This window comes from Montipora foliosa, chromosome 6, assembly GCF_036669935.1.
Source record: "Montipora foliosa isolate CH-2021 chromosome 6, ASM3666993v2, whole genome shotgun sequence".
NCBI classification, from domain to species: Eukaryota; Metazoa; Cnidaria; class Anthozoa; order Scleractinia; family Acroporidae; genus Montipora; species Montipora foliosa.
In genome coordinates, this window is record NC_090874.1 from 31749330 (window position 1) to 31773706 (window position 24377).

General features: G+C 38.8%; 1 protein-coding gene across 2 annotated transcripts in view; it reads left to right on the top strand.

Moving 5' to 3' along the window:
* The window catches only part of LOC138007137 (protein D3-like), a 25663-nt gene that overhangs the window by 1224 nt on the left and 62 nt on the right, over positions 1-24377 (top strand). The window contains exons 2-5 of one of the 2 annotated variants that reach the window (XM_068853886.1): positions 2171-2224; positions 5600-5669; positions 7388-7601; positions 24152-24377. The exon at positions 24152-24377 is cut by the window's right edge and continues 62 nt beyond it. In XM_068853886.1, the coding sequence (XP_068709987.1) occupies positions 2171-2224; positions 5600-5669; positions 7388-7601; positions 24152-24260 (447 nt within the window). In that variant the 3' untranslated portion in view covers positions 24261-24377. The remainder of the gene's footprint in view (positions 1-2170; positions 2225-5599; positions 5670-7387; positions 7602-24151) is intronic. The other variant, XM_068853887.1, reaches the window with a different exon arrangement.

Sequence of the window (24377 nt, forward strand, 5' to 3'; positions counted from 1 at the left end):
CCTTCCTGTGTGGTTAATTTCTAGATCTGACGCGATTTGAGCCATTTCTCAATTTCGTAGTTGTGAACAGTTATAATAAAATCCCAATTAAGGCTGAAGACTTAAAGCACTGCCTTCGCATGCTGTTTTGTTGCAGTATTCACCACCTGATGTTTCTCGCAGGACTGCTATTGCATTGATGGTGGGTTGATATGAAAGTTCAATTTTTGTCAATTGATTCTGATGTGATATTGTGACCATGGGAAGATTTTATCCAGGAATATTTGACTCAAATTGGTGGCACCTGAGAATTTAGCGTCCAGCCTTGGGATTTTATTATAACCGTTGACAACCACGAAATTGAGAAATGACTCAAATCGCGTCGGATCTGGAAAATAACCACACAGGAAGGAAGCTATCCACGATGGCAATAAGGTTAGGCTTTTGAATTGAGATTTTTTTCATATAATTTATTATCTTCTTAAGCTTGTTATCTGGATTCTCATACAAATACTTATATTTTTGTCGGCCATGCTCACACTGAGCTTGGGTCACCCATGCTTACAGGGGTTTCAATAGAAGCCGGTTACCGGCGGTATACCGCCGCCTGCTTTGCCTCACACCGCCGGCTAGTTTGCCTTGATTTTCACTAAAAATGCTATCATAAACTTGTCAAACTGCTGCCTTCAATGGGCTATCATGGACGGCTATTTCAAATGTTATTGAAACCCCTGTGCTTATAGTTTGCAACACTTTTAAAGAAAACAAGAAAATATTTGTTGAGGAATGCCACGTGACCAGCCTGGACCAGGGTCTTTCTCCTGAACAACAAAGGAGGCAGAGAAGAGAGACCCTGGGAACAAGGGCTATGGGTCAATAGCATGTGAGGTGAAGCCAAATGGACTATTGACTCGTGGCCCTTGAGGTCAAAGGGTCTAATAATTGTTTTAGTATCACCCAACTGCATGTAGTCAGACAGAAAAGGCAATAATTAAGTTAGCATTAATGCAAGTTGAAGAAATATTTATGTGGGAATAAGAGGAAAGAAAGCATCACACTTTTCGCTACTCGAGGAAATATTACATTGTACTAATATACTAATATAACTGCTAGTAGCGTAGCCAGTTTAAATGCAGGATTTGCATTTGTCGAAAGTGTTTACAGAAGCTTCAAACACAGTAAATCTAAATAACGTTCGTTAAAATCCTCTTCTCAAACAACAAAATGGTCATTTAACACCATTTAAATCAGCAATCTAAATCGAAAGTCTGCTTGTTAAATTACATACAGTACATGTATTCACCATTTTGATCAAAGTTTTAGAGGTTCATTTGAAATGGAAATTGAAAGTGCAGTTGGTAAAGGATCCACATGAAATGGTGGCTCTAATAGGGAAGATATCTGTTTACAAACATTGCTTTTGTTATTCAAATGTCTAACCCGCACAGGAACAAGAGACCCTTTGTTTTTGACATCCAATGAGGCTCTGGTTGGCACATTTAATGACAATAGGTGATGTTAACAATATCTTCCCTATTACCGGTATGTATGGCTACGTTTTTACAGAATAATATTATCAAAGAGCAAATGAATGTTGAAATTTAAAGAACAATAATTCTGCCATTCCATGACAAGGCAAGATCCCTGATTCTCATTTCATTTAGCAATGGTTTCTGGTTGGATTTAGATCTGACTGCAAAAAGGGTACTGTCTTTTAAGATTATTTCGCTGGGAGTCTCAAGCTTATTTAGCTGGGAGACTGCAAATCAGATCATTAAATCACAGGAAATTGAGGAAGATCATAATATTGTCAAATGTTGGTCTGTGATCAGAAGAAGAAAAAACAATACTCAGAGAAAACCTCTGTGATCATTAGGATAGCACAACAATAACAAACTATGACTTTGAGTCTGGGAATGAAACTATAGGTTGTAGGCCCTGTCAGTTGAAGACAAGTTCACTGACCATTGCATCAACACTGCTCCCAGTTTGTGAAATCTACATTTTCATGTATATGTATGACCAGGAAACTGGTTTTTGCATGAGTATACTGTTCTCAGTAGCTGCTGACTAGAAACGTTTTTGCCATAATGATTGTTTCTACACGTAAGTGCTTGTATGCATTAGGTGGTTGCCGAAAGGTAATATTTTTCCTTGTCACACAATGTTAATGACATAATTATAATCACAGGTTAAGTATGGAGATCTAGAAGTTAACATGGGAAATGCACTAACACCAACTCAGGTAAAAAGGAGATTGCATGACAGCTTATTATAAAAACTATGTTTTTGTATACTGATTTCTTTTGCAAAAAGTAATTATCCATCAGGGCATTTTTTGTTAAATTTCCTTTCCCAGTAGGAAGTTGTTGACTTGGGGTTTGTGAAGGGTACATGTAATACATATTCCTGATTGGTAGTAAGCCTAAGGGATGATGTGCTTCCGGGACCCATGCAATGCTCAGGAAAGGATAAAACATGGACCCTCCTTTTGGACCAGGTCGATAAACGCCTCTTCTATGGACCCCCATTTCTATATTTTTTTTGGCTAAAAAGTGTACCAAAGCATATCAAAGAGCTTTTTAACTTTTGTGACAAAGGGGATGAGTTCACTTTGTGACAATGCATGTTTAGATTGGGTATTAGTGCATGTTGAAACTGAACAGTTTCACAGAATTTAAAATTCGATTTACTTTAATATACATGTATCTGATTAATTATTTTGCCAAAATAAGATTCTCGTATCAGTTGCATATTAATTGTTTCATCTTTTCGTTACTAAGAGTGATTTTACGTTACCCAAAGAGAACAATTACAATATATCATTTATCACTGGAGTCACATTTTATTGTTACAAAATATGTTTAATAATTTTTTTGTGTCACGGCTCCATTCCAATTGATTTTGTTAGCAATCGGGTAACCCATTGGACGTCAATTTCCATGGCTGGATATCTATTGGTCGATTTTTTCCTGTTAGCAGTAATCGGGACACCGAAAAGCAATCGGGAAAACGGATTAGAAATCAGATTTTTGGATTCTGCAAACGTCAGCTTGCCGGAATCATGACTGTGTTTTTTGCCTTCACCAAAGAGGATGAAAAACAGGGAATTTTAGTCAAAATCGTGGGGGGAAAATACATAGGGAACTTCTTTAGAACCAAGTAAAAACATCTGGATGCTTTTTATGGCAACTGTAAAGGATATTCATGTCAAAGAGGTTAGTGTCGCAGTTGTTGTGTTATATTTATATTAGTAGTAGTGGCATCTAGATTGCTCCTGAGAAACATGTCACGTATACAAAAATACTGATCAATTCGCCTTGTGTTTTTGAGTTCTGAATAACCAATATGTTAAATTAAAGAGAAATGTCAGATGCAAATGTTTTCAAGTTTAGCAGAGAAAAAATTTTTTTGAGAGAGTCAACTTAAACTCCAGATGTTTCCACTGGTTTCTGGCCTGTGACCATGTTGGTGTGTCTTTGAGGGACACCAATTATTATTGGTCAGTCTCCATGGTAAGCAATTTTATTTTTTCTTTGTGCGACACTTGCGTGATGTGAAAACCAATAATACAATTAAAATGAAACAAAACAGAGTCACAGTTCCAAAATGGTTTGTCACACAGTCACACAATTAAGGTTCTCATTTAATTTACTTGTTTTCGCAAAAGCTGAAGTTTGTGTTGTTGTCCATTGTTGTTGTGTTTTTTTATCGTAAAATTGGATTCTGATCTTGCTGGCCAATTGCAAACCTGATCCCTTTTAAAATGGCAGATTCATAGTCAACTGACTAGCAAGTTCTGGTGTGAGTCTGAATTAACTACCAACCGAAGTCAGACAATAACATTGACAACAACAGGAAATTCAAATTTTGGGAAAACAAATGAGAACGTTGCGTGACTGTGTCACTATAACCATTGTTGAACTGTGAGCGCCCTGTTTCGTTTTAATTGCATTGTGGAGTCAGTTTTATGAAGTAAACAATCCAATAATTTTAAAAATGCAGTTTTAAAGTGTGGAGCTCAGTTCCTACTCTTGGGCTCATCTTAGTGTATATTCCCCACACAAACTCTGATTTCAGCAAAAATTGGAAAAAAAGACATCACAAATTTGTAAACCACCTCTCCAATTCTCATGTACATTGTATGCATGTGCAGTACATCATTTCTGAGATATTTGCCTTAGAGTTTCATGCATTCAACTTACATGTAACTCATTTTCTTACCGAGCCAATTAATTTCCCGCGAAATATAATTTTGCAAAATTACTAAGTGTTGCGGCTTTTAGTCCAAATAAACACTAGAAAATAAATATTTTCTAATGATCTTCCCATAGATATTTTTTCTGTAATCCCTGTCAACATTGGTGGTAGCCAAAACGTGGGGCTGCTTCCAGGGTTAGGGTTGGGGTTGGTTTCCCACAACAATCCTTGAAAAAGATACACATTTCTGTAACCACCAAGTCATGTTATCCCAAATATAAATTTTGATGATCGCACATAAAAGACAAAAGATGTTTAGCCGTGACACAGGCACACAATGTGTAGCGTCCTATTTTTATATACGTGCATGTCTTGTTTCAGCTTCAAATGTATCGCTGCTCGTCTAATTTTTAGCTGTTAAATGAGATCAATCACAGAAAACTCGGCCCAGTCAAAGCCTAGGATGAATCTATTGCTCCCATTGTCCTGCAGTTTAAGAATAACAAAAACCTACACACAGCTTTCCTTTTGAGTATTGCGTTTCTTTCTACGAACAGTCAATCAATACTCGGCGAATTGTCAGCAAGTTATCAGTGAAGTATCTGTGAACTAAAAGCCATTATCGGCGGACATAAATCTTGACCAATTCATTGACTGCCTATTTTTTGGCTGTCGATAGACTGTTGACAGTCAAGGCTACAGTACCTACAGTAAACATGATCAGACTTAACACCTTTTTGAGCAAGGTATTAGCTCAACTTTATCTCTGCACTGTTCGGGCTTATCTAGTTTTACTTCAAGCTATTCCCAGGGGTCCATGTTTTGTCCTTTCCCTGCAATGCTCTAGACTTTGATGTAATTGGCTAAAAAGGTCCTTTGAAAATAATAATAACAACTGGCAGTGCTAATCATCCTTTTCTTGCAGTATTGGGGATTGAATTGCAAAAGGGCGCAGCTCACAATGGTGGGCTGAAAGCATACAAAGGCACCACTGGCTGCCCCTGTACAGTCCATGCTTGATGTTGGAGCACAGCACCACAGCTAGATGTTAATTAGCTGTGAGTCGACTTTGAAGAGGGAGGAAAACCGGAGTACCTGGAGAAAAACCCTCAATTCAGGTTGAGATTGACTGAAACTCAGCTAGCCCACATGCATGCCGCGACCCGAGTTGTACTCCGGCTCGCAGCAGTAGGAGGCGCGATAGATAACCACTAAGCCACCCTGACATTGTGAAGTGACACTGTCATTTTAATGTACAATGTAAACAATATTAATGTTTAAAGAGTTTGTAAGACCTAAATTAAAACACCTTGACTTCCTTAAAGCTCCATTCATTCTGAGAATAGCCAATGGATGTCAGTGCTGAGTTAAGTATTTGAATGGATAAAATTTATGACATGTTTTTTATCTTCTTTTTCAGGTAAAAAAGGCTCCTACATCCATCTCTTGGCCAACTGAGGATGGTGCATTTTACACTCTTCTCATGACAGGCAGGTTTTAATGCTGGCAGTGATCCATTTTCTTCTTGCCTTCAGCCAGTTATTAGTAGAAGAGTACATGCACTGTAGTTTCCTGCTTATCTACCTCCACCCGCCAGGTTTAAAATGTGGGTCCAGCAGCTAGGTCTTAGGTTGCTATTTAAAGTAGCAATATCATCGAAAAAATATTCCGACTCTTAATTGTTGATGCTTTGTTTTTCATTTTTTTCACACAGCCCAATTTAAATTTAGGACAAGCCGGCTCTGCTTTGCTAACTACATGTAAGCCTGCCCGGACACATGCTAAAAGACCAACTGGCTACAGATGTTATTTATAACATTAGCCATAATTGCCATACATTAACCAAAGGGGGAAGATTGAACATGTACTTACAAGACTAGTACTCAGGGATCGATTGTACCTGCTCACAAAAATAAATAAAAAGTGCAAATTATTAATATTCGTATAGTGCTTCAGAATTCATCTTTTCCTTCATTTGTGTAAAACAAGGTATCACATAATTTACAATATTGATCATTAGTAATGAGTTCAAACGGGAAAAAAGATAAGATGCGAAAATTATTTTATTGTAATTGTTTTTCTTATTGGACGAGATCAACAGAGCATGCATTTGTGGTTAACAATGACTTGTATTTGCTCCCCCTTATTTAAAAATAGTACTTGTCAATATCTAACTGTAACTGAAAACTGTGAAAATTATGATTCTTTCAACTTACCTCTAATGTTCTCACTGTATATCCAACACAAAGATGAATTCCCGCCATATGATGCAGTTAGTGGGTTCCAGGTTGGGTTGGTAATAAGTGTCACATCAGGCAAAAGAATGCGTGACATTTGACCGTTGTGATAATTCTGGGACAGAATGTCTTGACGTTGGGAGTTATAACGATGAAAACAGTTAAAGTTCATCCACATATCATAATTTCCATTTTTTTAGCCTTTTCTTTTATTGTGCCTCTAAAGCTGAGTACCCATCCTCCTTGGGGTTCCCTATTGATGAGTAAAATCATCTGGCGTTAAACAGAGTAAAATACGAAGTATGGCTGGTTTAGACCAGTTTACATGTGGGCGTCAAAGGGTTAAGTATGCATTGAAATGAAAATCATGGCGAAAAAGTCTGAGTTTAGTCATGAGACATCTCTCTGTAGGTCAAATATCCTAGTTTTCTATGCAGTGCCATCCAGTGGAACTTCTTAGATTTGAAGCCACCATGTCAGACCAATCTGCAACGAAAGGTCACAGAGTTAACTGTAGCCTTATTTTTTGAACTCAGATTCCCAAGAAGGATTCACATCCTTCATGTGAGATAAGCAACCACTCTTCCCTTATTGAGCCTTCTACAAAACAGAAAAGGTGCGAATTTCTCACTTCCTCCAAGACATCTAGACTCGACCATCCTTGGTTGTGCTGCCCGAATCAGCTGTGTACTATCTCAAAGTTCATAATGCCACGTTTTCGGAATAAAAATACTGTACACTAATTGGGATTTGATAAGTTTTGCCAGGACCAGGATTCATATGAACTTACACAACTTTTGTATGACCTAGCTGTGAACTGCATTTTAAACCTGCTGACCTCCTCCTCTCCTAGAACAAGTTGTTACCTGTAGTATAATATTACAGTAAATTTAAGTTCTAGTTTCTTTTTTTAGCAGACATGAATGTCAGTTTAAAGTTTTTTTGTGTGTGTGTGTGTCTTGATGATGCAGACCCTGATGCCCCAAGCCGTCACCATCCCAAGTTTCGTGAATGGCACCACTGGCTTGTGGTAAATATTCCTGGATGTGATGTGAGCCAAGGGGAGGTTCAGCTGGAATACGTTGGCAGTGGCCCTCCTAAGGGGACAAAGCTGCACCGCTATGTTTTTCTTGCATATAAGCAAGCTGGAAGGATTAGCTACTCTGATACTATTGTGTGCAGCAAGTAAGTCACGAAGTCAGTAAATGAAAATCAATGCTCTTATTGTTTATAAGCAAATTATTATACATTGTACTTCCTATACATATTAAACAATGGAATGAGGTTACCCTCTTGGGTCAGAAACCATTTAAGCTTGTGCTGACTAATTGCTAACATACATATTATACATCTGCCGGTAATATCCAACAGAAAATAAAGAAAACAAGTACAAAAAACTACTCCTGTGGTATTTACATGTCAGCACATCTCACTCCAAAGCTGATAACTTTCCCACAAAGCTTTTCGTTCCATAAAAGTACATGTAATTATTATTTTTCGTTTGCAGAACAAGTTGGATAATAAGTCAGTTATTGCATGTATCACAGCATAATAGTACTTTATTTTTATAATATACTATTACATGCTAAAATATTTAATACGATATATTATTGCCATCGATGTTCCCCTACAATACCATCCATGAACATCTTTAAGAGGCTAAGCAAGTGGGCCAGGATAATTCATGTACAACTGTAAATTTCCACAGTACTTTGCATGTCATGGAGGGGGCATTTTAGAAGAAGAAACTATCGTAATGAATATTTTTGTTACATATTTAGTGTTGCTAACTAAAAATGGACTGTCACTGAGTTACCTACATGTACAAAATGTATTTAGAGCTTTTATGTGAGTTGTGACACAGAGGGGACCAGAAAATTCACAAAAACTGAAAGTAAAAAAGTAAGCTCAAAACCGTGAATCTTAAAGTGCAGCAGCAACAATTTAATGCACACTGTGTTAATTCTGATGTTACTTCGCAATAATAATGAATTAATGGAAATGACATTCATCCTCTTTTAACTCTTGCTTGTTTGGAGGCCTTTGTTGCACAAAAAAAATACGCTCTAAGCTGCATGTAAATGAATCAATTAAGACAAAGTCTACTAAGCTGCAACTAGACTAGGATATTATTATTATTATTATTTATTTAAATTATCCAGTTGCCTTAATTAAAATTCATATTACTGTAACAATGATCAAGAAAATACAATTGAAGGAAGCCATGAAGGCTTATAAGGAGGACTCCCTCTTATTAATTACAGCAAAGTTTAACTAAAAATGGGGAAAAGAGAGACAGAAAATACAAAATAGTTTTAAAAAAATAAATAAATAAATAAAGATAAAAATAAAAACCACCTAGGGAGCAATACTATGAAACTAACAGAATCCTTGTACTGTTGGTATTGATCATATTTTACATACTGTATATTCAATACAATGTACATAATGAAGGCTTAACCCATTAACCGGTACATTTAATGACTGGAACTCTTTACCAAACTCAGTTATGTCTGCTTCTAACTTAAGCTCGTTTAAAACTTTACTACTTAATTATCTTTGTAAATAGATAGGTCTTTTAGTTTTTGTACACATTGTGAAATTATATATTAGATATACCGTACCGTAATTGTTTTAACTTTTATTTCTGGAGAGCAGTTTTTATATGGGAATTCAGTTTCCCCCTATTGCTTTCCTTTACCTATTGTACTTTTGTATATATATTTTCTTTTATACATTGGTAAGAAGCTTTATTAAACTTAAACTTAAACTTAAACTTAAAGTTAAACCCAGCCCATGCAGGAATGGTTGAAATGCATTTCCATACTGTGTCAGGCCTCTCATGTGCTCTATATACTGTGTATTAGTTCTTCTGTGACAGAATAAGATAGGCTTTAAGTGAGTGTTTGAAAGTTCTTAAAGAGTTTGGACAATGTGCGAGCCAGCGAGGCATGCGAGGCGTGGGAGCCAAGATGTTGAGTCAACATGCGAACACACAGTTATTGAAAGCTAACCATTTTAAAATTGATGCTTAGACTTAATAACAGTTTATCAGTGCTATTTGAAAAGGGTGCTTGGACTTAAATGCAAAAATTGCATGGCTCGCATGACTTACTGGCTCGCAGATTGTCCAGCCCCATTCTTAAATTATAAGATCGAGTTATCGAATAGGGTAAGGAGTTCCACAATAATTATTTTGGATCTTGGTACAAAATATTGGTAAATTGTTTGATGGTTGTTCTGCAACCGTGAGAATTAAAGATATGACTCAGCATTTCAGATGAAGTAATTATGAAATTGGCTTCCAGTTTGAAATATTAAAGTTTTGGAAAGAGCAAGGTAGTATTCCGTGGTGGTACATGTACATAAACGATCCAACATGAAGTGAATGTAAACTATAAATATCCAGAATACCGAGTTTTTGAAAAAAGATGTTTTCTTGGAGCCCTATAATCTGGGGTTTTGCTAAAAGCAGGCCTGCGGCCCAGCGGCCCAAAGGCCCAGCAGCCCGGGGCCCACGGCCCGCGACGGCCCGGCAGCCCGGCAGCCCGGTGGCCTAGAGGCCCACACAGTTTTGTTGTCCAGCAGTAAATCCATGCGCATGCACAGCTTTGCATCGGGTTTGGGCACGCAAATGAAAGACGGTGAGTTTGAATTCATTTACCATTTTAATAATCATTTCAATCCTTTTCGATCCTTTCTTTTGTTGCTTGTTGCTAAGTGAAAAACGTCATTCTCCGTTGTTTTCGTCTGTTTACAACAACAAACAGAAATAAGGATTCAAATGATTAAAATGGTAAACGAATAGGCCATTTCGGAGTTCATATCCGCCTCCTCTTCAAAGCGAGTCTAAGTACAAATTTTATGTGATGGTAATTAGTTCTACTTTCTACTTTACATATGAATGAAAACTAATTTTCATAAGAAAAACTTCGCACTTAGACTCGCCTTAAAGAGGAGGCAGACATGAACTCGGAAATGGCCTATTCAAACTCACCATCGTCCATTTTGCACGCCCAAACCTGATCAACCCGATGCAGATCTGTGCATGCGTGTGGATTTACGCTGGACAAAAAAACTGTGGAAAATCAGGACTGGGCTACCGGTCCGCCGGGCCATCGTGGGCTGTGGGCCGCGGGCCGCTGGGCCTTCAGGCCGCCGGGCCGCTGGGCCGTGGGCTGTGGGCCTGCTTTTAGCAAAACCCATCTGATAATCTGCAGCTAGAATATTGTTCGGGCAGCTCATTTCTGTAACAAGTAGATAATTCTAGTAAGATTATTTTGTAGGGTATGTGGAACTCCACACTGCATTGCAAAAGGTACTAATAAACTAAAGAATAGTATGACAGCTGAAGTAGTGACTTACTAGGTACACTGTACGTAAAATCTTGTCTTGTATAACATTCCTATCGTTTTAGAGAAATTGTACAAATGTAGTTAAGATGTGTTTCCAAGCAAAATGCTGGTCAATGTGAACACCTAGAAATTTGATGCTTTCCACTTCCTCAATTATTATTGTGTCATCAATTTTAAGAAGTCTTGTCATAAGCAACTTTTTTTGTTTAGCTCTAAAAATCGCAAACTTGGTTTTTTTACATTAATAGACTGTTTGTTGGCTTTTAGCGAAGAGGCTATAGCTTCATGATGAATTTCATCATTATTTTAGATAATCCATTAGGAGTTTTGGATCTCTGTTTTGGTAAAAGATGCTATTGTCATCAGCAAAAAGAATACAATCAGCAAATCTTAGGCAATTTGGGAGGCCATTGATATATAATATGAAGAATATTAAGGGCCTAAGATCGATCCCTGAGGGACCCCGCTTTCACGGGAAGTTTTTCCATTAACCTGCCAGTGGACTACTTGCTTTCTATTGGATAGGTAGGATTTTACCCAATCAAGTGCTGTGCCTGTTAGGCCATAATACTGTTACTTCTTTAATAAGATGGTGTGATCAATAATAATTGTATCGAACACTGTAGATAAGTCCAGGAAGATACCTGCAAATAAATTTATCTTGTCAATCGCACTTTCTGCTTTATTAATAAAATTTATTATGGCATAGGAGGTGGAGTTTTCTCTCGGCATCCAAATTGGTTATTGGACAAGATCATATTTTCAGATAGGTACAAAATAATGCACTTGTCCTTTGAGATGCAATTATATGCAACTCTTTCAAAGATCTTTGAGAAGCCGGGAGTATAGATATTGGCATATAATTTGAATTAAACATGGGTCGTCAGCTTTAAATACAGGGACCACTTTAGCAATTGTTTTTCAGAGAAGATGCATTTACCTGTCATCAAAGACAAGTTAAGAGCATAATTATAACAATGGTTTGCAGATATATTCAAAGGATGGCTTCATGATAGACATGCATGGGCAAGCTGACTAGTCCAGGAGCTTTGCCATCTTTAAAGCATTTTACAATTAAAATTTGGAAGGGATGAAGTAGAGACTGGCATGCGATTTTCACTTAAAGGTTTTGACACAGGCGTGATCTTTCTTGCAAGATTTGGTCCAATATTGGCGAAGTATTGGCAAAACCTGTTTCAACCTGAGAATCCTTAACAGTCAACCCATTTTCCTGTATGATGTTATTTTTAATATGTTTTTGCTTCATACGATTTATAACATAATTTAGAATCTTCCACATAGATTTGAAATAACTTTTGTTTTTTTGTAAACAAATCTTCATAGTATTGTTTTTTTGGCAATTTTCAACGGTGGCATCAACTTATTTTTGCATCTTTTGTATGCACTCATCTTATCATCTGTGCGAGAGCTTAACTTGCTTTTCTTGTTAATATATTTTAATAACTCCCTAGGGATCCATGGCTTTGTAATTGTTGCCAGGTTTTACATGTACATTTGTACCTTTGACATATTTAATGGCAAAGCAAGTGTCAAAAGTTTATTTGTATTTTTGTGGAAATAAGTCATAGGCAGAATTTGCATCTTGGAATTCATAGACAAAATGCCAATCAGCAAAGCGCAGGGCATTATTGAATTCTTCTCTTTTCTTTGCACTTGTGTCTCTCAGAAATACACCTTTTTTGTCTTCAAGTGGCCTGTCGCAGTAATCAGAAACAACAGAAAATATCGGAAAATGGTCCGAAATATCAGTTAGAATTAAGCCGTTTTTAGAAGAGAGTTGTTTGTAAATGTATTGTCGAATAGTGTTGCAGAATGCTTAGTGATATGCGCCGGTTTTGTTATCAGAGGAAGAAAAGAAAAATAATATGTTGTCAACAAAAGGTACAGTAGTGGAGTCGGTTTGAAAACGTAATAGGTTTAGATAAAAATCACCAGAGATGTAGCTCACTTTGCCACTTCTCATCAACTTTGACATTAGCCCGTCGAGCTTTTCCAAAAACTTCCACGGGCTATTGTGTTTTCAGATAGGGGGCGATAGAAAACACCAATGATTATATTCTTCTTCTCATTCACTATTAATAGGAGAATTTCTATGAAAAGGGATTCAAAGATATTTGAATCCTGTAAAGAATGCTCCTTCAACACTCTAAAACTCAAATTTTCATTAATGTACATGCCAACCCCCCCTTCAGCTCTGTCGCTATGGTGATTACTAATAAAGTTGTAACCTAGGAGCTCAAGATCGCTATGAACTGAGCTTCTAATCCAATTTTCAGTTATAGCAATGACCGAAAACTTACATTTTATAAGACCTTTAAATATTTTCGTGATTCCTTTCTAAACTTCTTGCATTAAAATTTATGATAGAAAAATTGTTACGATCAGGGCTGACTGGAATTCGATTGTTGAGTTAGATACATTGTACAAAAAATAAGTGCAATTGCCAGTTAACTTATTAATGTTATTGTCAGGGTCAAGTTCATTGGGAATATTTGAGAGAAAACAACTATCACTTTCTAGAAAAGGGTTAAATTGAAGGGTGTCAAGTCAATAAAAATCATACCTGATGGTGGCAACTTGAAATTCAAGAAGAGCAGCATGAAACATTTTATCTTTTAAGTTATGAAATGGAAAAAGAGCTCTGCGTTCGTTACAGGTTAAATATCTACCTTTGGCACCACAGATGTTGCATGATTTATCGGCTGGCATTTCTGAATGAAACAGTCATCACAAAATAAATAGGTAGCTGCATAATTAGTAAATTCATCTTTCCCTGGTATCAGCAGCATAGTTCTCTTTGAATGCATTGAATTCATCCATGGTAATGAAGGAAATTATTTGAGTGGCAGGATTGTCATCATTCTTTTCTGAGAGACACCTTTCCATTTCTTGTCCACGCAAACTGAAACTGATTGTTCCTTTTAAATGTTTTTAACTTCAGACAGTACCGGTAGTTCTTTCTTGAGTGTCAGGCTTTTGTTGTTGTTGTTGTTATTATTATTATTATTATTATTATTATTATTATTATTATTATTATTATTATTATTATTATTATTATTATTATTATTATTACTATATGACAGTAGTAACATAAGGATGTCTCCTAAGTTATTAATACGACTTGGAGGTCGTACGTAACCCATATATGTATAAAATTATTATACATGTATAAGTACTGTAGGTTCTAGGAAGTGCCAACATTAAAATAATGAAAGTACTAAGAAATAAAGGTGAAGAAACTAAAGACTAATAACTAAGTATCTTTCCCAACGAAGCACTATCTGTCTAGACACGGTCTCTATATTTGCGCTACTCTAACTTACGCCAAGGCTTAAAAGGCTCTGGTCAGACTCAGTGAGCTCGAGATGATCTATCCCCAACCAGTTCCCTCATTGACAAGTCCACTTCACAGGACCATCCCCCCAAGACGTCGATTATGATGTTGTGCTGCTTTACGTAGTCTCAGGGATATTGCTGCTTAAGTTCCCATCTCAGAGGGCCATATTTCCTTGTCTTCTTTTCATCTTTCTGCGCCCGAATATCCACCCATGGACAGCTCATTCGCCAGGCAAAACAGCGTTGCTGTTTAAGTTCTTTCTTCCTCATCCCACCTGGATCTAAGCAACTTCCCTTGCTTCTCATTCGGGATCTTTTCTTTCCCCTCTTCTCTGACTGCCGTTTTCAGTAAAGGCCTAGTAATACGGGAAACATTTTTCGTCCAACTTGTCGCGCAACAATGTTGCGTTGCAAGTGGAGCTGGTTTGTTGTGCGTATTACCACCTTGCGCAACAAATTTTTATGTTGCGAGATTAGACGTCGCTTTTACCTTTTGCAACATGAAAATTTGTTGCGCAAGAAAGTGGTAATACGCGCAACAAACCATCTCAAGTTGCAACGTAACATTGTTGCGCGACAAGTTGCACGAAAAATGTTGCCCGTATTACTGGGCCTCAAGTTCTTGATGTTCTCCCTAGGCACCTAGTTTCCTCTACTGTCACTGCACTTAGGTTCGGGGTACTGAAGATCTAAAGAAACCCCCATATCCTCGCCAAACCTGATTGTTTCTTTGACCAGTGATTGATGACCTTTGTCTACAGCAGGCTGTTCAAATTCTCCCATTGGAACAGACGGGGATGCTCGTCGGAAATTTTGAATTTAACCCCTAAAGGAGACCGTCTGGGCGTGGCTCAAGCTTTTTGTGACCCCTAAAGGAGACCAATATGGGCGTGGTTTCAAGCAAATTTTGACCCCTAAAAACAAGTTAAAAAGAAAATTTGACTTCTGTTTCTCTTCGCGGAACCCTAAACGAGACCTTGGCGGCTTAAAATATTGGCGCTTTGCCCGGAACACCCTAAGCGAGACCAAAATTCAAAATTTACACCCCTAAGCGAGACGACGAGCATCCCCGTCTGTTTCATATGCGAGTCCCCCCCGGGCCGCCGTGTTGGTGTACTTCAGCAACATGGCCGAATAACCCAAGTACGGAATATCACACAGCCCTGAGACTTGGACCAGTTCTTCATTTATTCCTCTTCTACAACATTTTCCAGTTCTTGACTCAATTTGTTAAATGGTAAGCGATTTATGTTTTCACTTGCGTGACGTGCAACCCAAGAATTGCGGTGTGATAGCAGACTTGACCAAATGATATAGAGCCTTTGCAGGTAGACTTTAGCTGCGCTGTTTAAAGCCAGCTTCTCATTCTGCAATAGGTGCTCAGGGTTCCAAGAAATTTGTAATGAGCACCACCTTCAACAATCGATCTTCATCTGCCCCACCTTAAACCCTGTTGTGTTTTGCACCTCTACCCCCTTCAGGGCTTGAAATTGCGACTCACTGGTCGCCAATGCGACCAGAAGTTGAGTGCTGGCGACTAGATTTTCTATACTGGTCGCCAGCTGGCGAATCATTCACGTTTTGTCTGATAACCCAGGATAAACAGTAGACAACTTTTGTATTTGAATCTTTATATGATTAAATCGTTCGGAACTAGTAGCTAGAACACAACTCACCTTTCTTTCCCCATTAAAATAATGTATAAATAAGTACTACAAGAAAATCGGTTTCTCACATTGTTAATTAATAGCACAAATGTACTTCGATACTTCGATCACCACGTTTACTAGGCGCCATATTGTTTCAGCGGCTTCATGGGATCTATGCTTCTTGCCTGTTACTTGAATTTTGCGCCCGGAAGACGAAGATTCAGCAAGAAGGTTAATTGAAAATTTAAATCCATCGTCATTGTGAATGCTGAAAACGTAGATTTAGCCATATTACCGAAGGACATCCTCGGAACTAGCTTGATATTGATCATATATTGATAATGAACCTGAACGTCGCAAATTTGAAATTTGCATGGAACTTTCAAAAAGCAACCTGCACCCTTAACATAAAGTGGGTTGGAGAAATTGTCCCCTCTGTTAGAAAGCGAACACCTGCAAAATTGACTGCACGAGGTGATTAATAAATAGAGATAAATATCGGTAGAACAGTACGTTAGAAACCAAGTTCCTCTATTTCTGGAGGCTACTGAAATCGTATACAAGCCGCTCCTTTTTATATATCTCGGTCGGAGACTGGTACGAGCATTGTTGTTGTGTATTGCGTTTACTCGCGATAAAGGTAAGTTGCTTGCCACGCAAGCTGTAGGAGAATAAAGAACTTCGTTTTGAAGAGGTGAAAAGCAAGGAAAACACGGACTGCCTTCGCAACAATGGCTTTAGAGATCTTTCTCGTGCTTTTTTTGTGCTTTTTAATGATTATGACTTTCCTTGCATGCAAAGTTGGCGACCAAAATTTATGACCTAGCGACCAAATTTTCCCCATTAGTCGCCTGCTGGCACCTGAGCAAAAAAGTTAATTTCAAACCCTGCCCTTCTTGATATGAACCATGTTACATTTCTTTTCATTCCATTCCAAGCCAATGTCCTCCATTACTGCCTTGGTGACCCTTAGAACCCTGTTCAGCTTAGCGTCACTCGCGGCAAACATCTTGAGATTGTCAATGTACAACAGGTTGTCACCTTTGAACTGATGAGCTTGGATAGTCTATAATCTTCGGATGAGCTCAGCTTCCAGGCGACAGGGTTAAGGGCCAAGTCGCACTAGAGGACAAAACTGTTTACCTATGTCAAAAATCTGTCATCACAATGAAAAACAAGTGCGACCGGTTTGTCCATCGAAGGACAAAATTTGGTCGCAGACGGACAAACTTCAAAGATGCCGTCGACTATCTCTGGAGCAGGCCAAACTGAAACAAACCTTGGAAAACAATAGCGAGGGTGTCCTGATTCGGAAATGATTTGACAGGTGATATGTAGCAGAGTCTCTATGCGATAGACTTCGCGGTAAAATTGATAACGTTCTCATTTCGCAACAACATGAATCCAGAGGCGGGCGACTAATATTTTCCGTATGAACTAGGGCAACAATTTCCTCAATATCCACCAGGATGGATCTATCCGATGCCTAGCCCTTACATATTCAACAATCGAGGAACTCCCAGTCAGTGGGTCAGTGGCAGTCCTTCTACCACGGGTTCTGACTCGTTGCAAGAATCCTTTCAGTTCAGCTCCATGCCGGGATCATTCCAAACTTCTTTGTGCCGTACATCTTCGTCAGCCGAGAACATTTTGAGATCCCTCGTGTCGCGGTTTGTGGATGGAAACAGCGAGCAAAGGCGGTTTCGCAGGAAATTGCGCGACGCTCACAGCATGGTGTGATGTTTTGTTCACATATTTTGTTCTCAAGTGCGACTGTAGCTTTCCGGACAATTTTTGTGTCACTGGCCGATTTCAAGTCAGATTTGTCCTAAACAAATCCGAAATTGCCCTCTAGTGCGACTTGGCCCTAAGACAGAGCGAAAATAAGCGCAGACACAAGGCATCTCCCTAAGGGAGACCGTTATTGAAGTGAATGGGCTGTGATGTCTCAAGCCCTGCTCTGGTGGCAACAGTGATGCAAGTGTTCTAGGTTCTGGATGACCTCCCTACCACATCACAAATCCACATGGGAAACCTGTGGAGATGCATCACCTTGTCAAGCCATGAATTATCAATCGAGTCAAAGGCCTTGCGCACATCGATCCATGCCTTACTAAGACTCCGCTTATATCGATGACAACCCTTTGTCACCATACAATCGAGTTTGACAAGAAGATTATTGATGGTCCCACTGCATCCAGCTTTTGCCCCTCTTTGTTGATCCTCCATCAATCCAAAGTCACATGGGGTAGAGTATCGAAGGCTTTCTTCATATCGATAAACAAAGCACCGGTTAGATTCCCTTAGTCCATGGCTTTCAAAACATTGTCCGTGAAGTATGTAACATTAAAACTGAGTGGAGTGATTCTTGCGAAAGCCAAATTGAAACTTACTAAGTAGATGGTTATTATCTAGATAGTTTTGTAGCTGTTTGCATACTGCTCTTTCAGCGATTTTAGATAAAATAGGGAGGACGGAAATTGGGCGGTAATTATCAGGATCATCTTTAGCACCAGACTTGTGGATAGGTGTGACTTAAGCATTTTTCCATTCGTTTGGAAAGTGTGCTGATAATAAGGATAGGTTGATCAGATGTGTAATGAAGCTGGCGGTTACGGCAGCGCTGTCTTTTAACAGCCGAGCAGGAATCATGTCTGCAACTGTGAGTAAATAAACCTTCCGAAACTGGTTGAAATCTAAATCTACTATCGGTGATTGAAGTTCCGACATAATTGTCAATTACGGAAGAGGAAGACGGATTTTCTGCATTGAGTTTCTAAACTATCGAGGTGAAAAAACAGTTAAGAGAATTTGCAATTTTACACTTATCAACTTTTGTTACGCCGTCAACTTTTAAAGTTTGAAGTGGAGTACTGTCAGAGTTCTTGCTTGGGAAAATCTTTTTGACGGTTTTCCAGAAATATTTCAGTCGGGTCGTCTATGTTGTCTTCTATCAATTTCTGGTGAAAGCGTGCCTTTTCAAATTTGAGTCTGTTATTTACACGATTTCGATACCGGCGATAAGAACTCCAGTGCAATTGGCTATCTCTTTGGCTTGCTTTCAAATAATATCTCACTCACATCAATGATTTAGATTTGCTAGATATCCACGGGCAGGTCCGACCTCTTACCTTTCTTGTTATGGGAGGGGCGTGCTTGTCACACTGACATGAGTTGTTCTTCCACGCCAGCCAAGCCATATTGATATCTAGAAGTGAAACTGAGAACTTCGTCCCATGGGGCATCCATGAAATCATCCTGAAATGAAGTAGGATTATAATTTGCATAATTCCTACAATTTATCAATCTGGGTTTTTGCCTTAGTCCATTGATTTTACGGATCAAGATAATCACATTATGATCACTAAGAGGAGACGGTATCGTTGCAGCAGAAGCATTATGATTTTACGGATCAATTATGGATTTTACGCATCCATGAGATCATCCTGAAATGAAGTAGGATTATAATTTGCATAATTCCTACAATTTATCAATCTGGGTTTTTGCCTTAGTCCATTGATATTACGGATCAAAATAATCAAATTATGATCACTAAGAGGAGAAGGTATCGTTGCAGCAGAAGCATTATGTGGATGAGAGCAGAGAAAGAGATCTAACAAAGTTGCGTTGGTTTGCGTGATCCTTGTCGGTTCTTTAACAAGTTGTGAAAGGCCAATGTTTGTAAACGCATTCTTAAATCTCTTACAGTCATCGGACTTCAAGAGTAAGTTATAATTAAAATCACCCGTTAGGATCAGTTCGTTGTTCTCGAAAGAAGGTCTCTGTATTTTCCAGGAAGTAATCAGTAAAATCCCTTGATCCAGTTGGAGGGCGATAAAAAGTTCCAAATAAAATTCCTTTGCTGCTTCGTTGGAAGGAAAATCTCAAGCCATAAACATTCCATGGGATCTTTGATCAAGGTCTATTCTCCGAACCACATGTAAAGTATCTTTCACATAAACAGCAACTCCACCACCGTTACTGTTTCTATCCTTCCGAAATATATTGTAACCAGCGATAGAAATTTCATTCTCAGAAATATCTGGTGAGATCCAAGTTTCAGTAAGTGCGATAAAGTGCTAGTTGGAACATGCTGAGACAAGCAATCCAAGCAATCTAAGTTCCTCGACCTCATGTCGAAGGCTTCGAATGTTTTGATTACTGAACAAATTTAAGACCTCGCTGGTTTGATAAGTTCTTAAGATCAGTAACAAAGTCGGCGTGTTGTTGGTATTGAGTCGTTTCAGTAACGACTGGGTCAGATTCATTTGCTGCTGAGTGCCACACAAATTGCACAGATGATAGTTTTCGAAGTCACTGCCAAGGCATTTCAAATGATAAGTCATGTTACAGGAGTTACAACAAGCACGGCCTTGATTTTTCCTAATCGTTTTCCGGCACGAAAAACAAAGTAGCCTTGCAGGGCCGGGGTTTGTCGCAAGACCACACAGCAGACAGGACTGCACCAACAGGATATCTCGAGATAAGCGAAGGAGCTGAACCGCCTCACTCTTAAACTCGATAACTTTGAAGATGGTGGAGTAGACTTTTTAAACATTCGAACAACAATGGATTCCGAGTGTTTTTTAGCCAGCTGGAGGTTCGTTGAAGAAGGTAAAGTAAGGAATATCGAGGAGCTAGCAAGTCTTTCAAAACAATGGAAGGAAACACGTAAAATACCAACTTTCGACAGATCTTGAGGAAACCCAGCCTTGACGCCATCTTGTACTCTCTCATCTTGTATTCATCATGTTAAATCATGCTTTTCATGCAGGGAATGCCTACATTGTACAGTTATGCCTACAAAATCGTGTTCTCGGGAAGAAATGGATGAGCCCTGTTTTGGGACTTGGTTGTAATGCCTTTTAAATTTCCCGAGGTAGATAACATCACACATATGCTTGTTGATGTGTTGTTTTTGCTGACGCAAGTCTTCAGAGTGTGAAAAACTACACTATCTTCTCTCTGATGTAATGTGTGCATAACTGAAAGCTTATGATCAAAGGGTTGATGTCGTAAAAAAGGTTGCTGTTATTCATCGTGGTGAAATACAATAACAAAGTATTCTCGTTTGTCTCACGATGTGGTCACTTTTGATGTAGATCGCGACGTTTCGACTTCATACTGCTAGTCGTTATCAGGCGATGAGGTCGACTGGTTATGCGTCACGTTTTAAGCAGGATGCTCTGCTGTGATTGGTGGGTTTTCAGCAGCTGTGATTGGTGCATTTCGATCCTCGCTGTTTCGGTGTGTTGTTCCTTCGGCGGTCCGCTGTCGCTGTTGTTGTGTTTCTTGATCGTGGGCATCCATGCTTCCGGAATTTCTATTCCACTATCCCTGTTGATGTTGTTTGGGTGAATTCTTATGTGAATCGCCTCTTTGACCCTGCGTGTGTACCAATAAGGATCACGATCAATAAACTTAACTTCGTTCCAAAGCGGGTTGTTTCCAGTGTTGTTTGTGTGTTCTGAAACGGCGGAGGTCTGGGTACGGGCAAGTCGGATGTCTCGCTCATGTTATTGGCCTTTCCGAAATTCAGCAGGGAACTGGGGCGAATTTCAAGTTTTAACTAATCGATAAACTGACACTACCACATGAAAGATCATATTGAGATTGGTAATTTGGCCAAGTATATTTTAGGGTGAACAGAGACCAAGTTATGGACCTTGAAACATGGTTCAAAATCCATACAAACGTCTCTAATTTTGACAAAGCGTCCCCCAAAACCATATAAACTCCAATTTTTTTTTATCAGTTTAGTGACAACTGTAAAATCCCGTCATGTACCTACAATTTGAAAGAAGCTGCGATGAAAATCGCTATGTTTGCCCATTTTAAAGAGTATCACGGAAATCATAAAAATTTTAAGAGTTTACATGGTTTGGGGGGACGCTGTATCGAAATTAGAGACGCCTGTATGGATTTTGAACCATGTTTCAAGGTCCATGACTTGGTCTCTGTTCACCCTAAAAGCACCATACTTGGCCAAATGACCAATCTCACAACATGATCTTTCATGTGGTAGTGTCAGTTTATCGATTAGTTAAAACTTGAAACTCGCCCCAGTTCCCTGCTGAATTTCGGAAAGGCCAATTTGATTCTATCTTGCATAGGTCTTCCGGTCTCGCCGATGTAGACCTGTAAACCACGCCATCTTGTTTAGTCGGCTCGACAGCGTCTTTCGGTCGTACTAGATGTGATCTGAATGTAGTCTCCGACTTGAAAACAGCGCGTATGCCTTGTTGTTGTAGGCAGCGGCGAAGTTGTTCGGATAGGCCTTTGACATAAGGTAAAACCGCAGTAGACTTTTCCTCGATCTTGGGCTCAGCACTGCTACTCGATTTCCTGGTCTTGGTGATTTTCTGCAACAAAGAAAGAGGGTAACCATTAGAGACAAGAACAGAAGACAGGTGTTTCTTCTCCTTGGAGATAACAGTGGGTTTTGTTACGAGACGTTTGGCGCGTTCGTAGAGGCACTTGACAATACCGCGTTTTACTGATTGCGGGTGGTGGGAATCATGAGCTAAGTACTGATTAGTGTGCGTAGGCTTCCTTTACACGCTGGTGGTGAGGTATGATTCAAAATTCTGATACTGGTCCATGTGTGCGGGTTCCCTGTTCACCTTGACCCTCTGGTTTCCATCCGGCCTGAGGAACGGCAAGTGCATTACTTTACTCAAATTCCTTGGTAAACTTGATGCCCTGGTCTAATGAGTTTAAATGGTTGGTAAACTCCAGTTTGTGCTGAACCCCTCTGCTTCATGTGTGTGTTGTCTATGTGACTAAAACACCAGCCCAGTTCCGAAGTCGCTGTTTTGATTGGGCTTTTGTGGCCAATGTTTTGTGGCCAATAGTTCCTAAAGCTTTGATGACTAAAAGGAGCACTACAGTCTCAGAACAGTCCTTAAATTATTATTATTATTATTATTATTATTATTGTTATTATTATTATTATTATTATATGACAGTAGTAACATAAGGATGTCTCCTAAGTTATTAATATGACTTGGGTGTCGTACGTAACCCATATATGACTTGTATATTATACATGTATATGTACTGTACATATAGGTTCTAGGAAGTGCCAACATTAAAATAATGAAAGTACTAAGAAATAAAGGTGAAGAAACTAAAGACTAGTAACTAAGTATCTTTCCCAACAAAGCACTAACTATTTAGACACAGTCTCTATATTTGTGCTACTTGAACTTACGCCAAGGCTTTAAAGGTTCTGGTCAGACTCAGCAAGCTCAAGATGATGGCTTTCTGCATCTGTCTGAGGATTTCTCCTCCTCTATCCCCAAACAGTTCCCTCTCCCTCATTGACAAGTCCACTTCATGGGACCATACCCCCAGGACGTCCATTATGATGTTGTGCTGCTTTACACAGTCTCTGGGATATTGCTGCTTACAGTGCCCCTGTGACCAAAAAAATCAATTCATATTTTTCTTTGGATTTCAAAACTATGTTAACAAACACTAAGTGACCCATGTTTTAAGCCTTGATTTCAAAAAGACACCTCTGTAATTTTCCTTTTTAATGGTCCGCCATTACTAACATCATGTTCTTGAGAGAGCTGGATCGAGGAGAAAATGACGTCAAAGGCTCACTAGTTTAAGAATACAATACGTGTGTACGCCGCAGAATTAATATGCAGCACTGGGGTTTTGCGCTTTCAGACTTTTAAACTCACACTTTGCATATATAATAAGCTGCGTTCACACGCTGAAAATTGAAGCCTCTGACGTCACTTTCCCTGGATCCAACCGTCTGAGGTCCAATCAGTCAGTTTTGAACGTGAGTAATGGCGGACCGTGAAATCCAAAACTTACACTCAAAGTAAACGGCCTTTGGATAAAAATCAAAGCTCAAAATTTTGCCAGTCAGGTGTTAAGCAAACACACTTTCAAAATCTGAAGGAAAAAAGGAAGTGGTTTTTTTGATCACAGGGGCACTTTAAGTTCCCATCCGTTATTATTATTATTATTATTATTATTATTATTATAGTTTACAGTGCTATTAATTGCTTCTTTCAGTCTCCTTGAACCGGGGCCAATCCTTGGTCCTGAGGTACCAGGGGACTTTTTTATTTGATGGACAGAAACCTTCTCAGTATGTGAGCCGTTCCTAGGAGGACGATCTTTTTCAGCTCATTAATGTTGCTGGTTCCAGGGATCTTTTCCTAAGTTCTGGTCTAAGTTATTATTATTATTATTATTATTATTGTTGTTGTTGTTGTTGTTGTTGTTGTATTTTTGTTATTTCAGTTATTATTACTATTGATATGGATTTCAGGTAGAAGCATGCAGATTTTTTTCTAATATACCCAAGCTATTATGGATGATTTAATGTCTCTAGTTTTTCTTTTTTTAGGCCTGGCTTTGAGCGTGCATCACGAAAAGCACGTGATTTGGCAGCCAAGTACAATCTTGGCAACCCTGTGGCAGGAAACCTCTTCCAGGCTGAGCATGAGGGTTGCTGACAAGGCTTGGACATAAGACATCCTCAAAAGTGTAGTCATATCACTGTGTCCTGTTGTTCTGTCCATCATGTAACTAAATGTATTTAAGATTTCTAAAACAAAAATGGTACTTTTGTC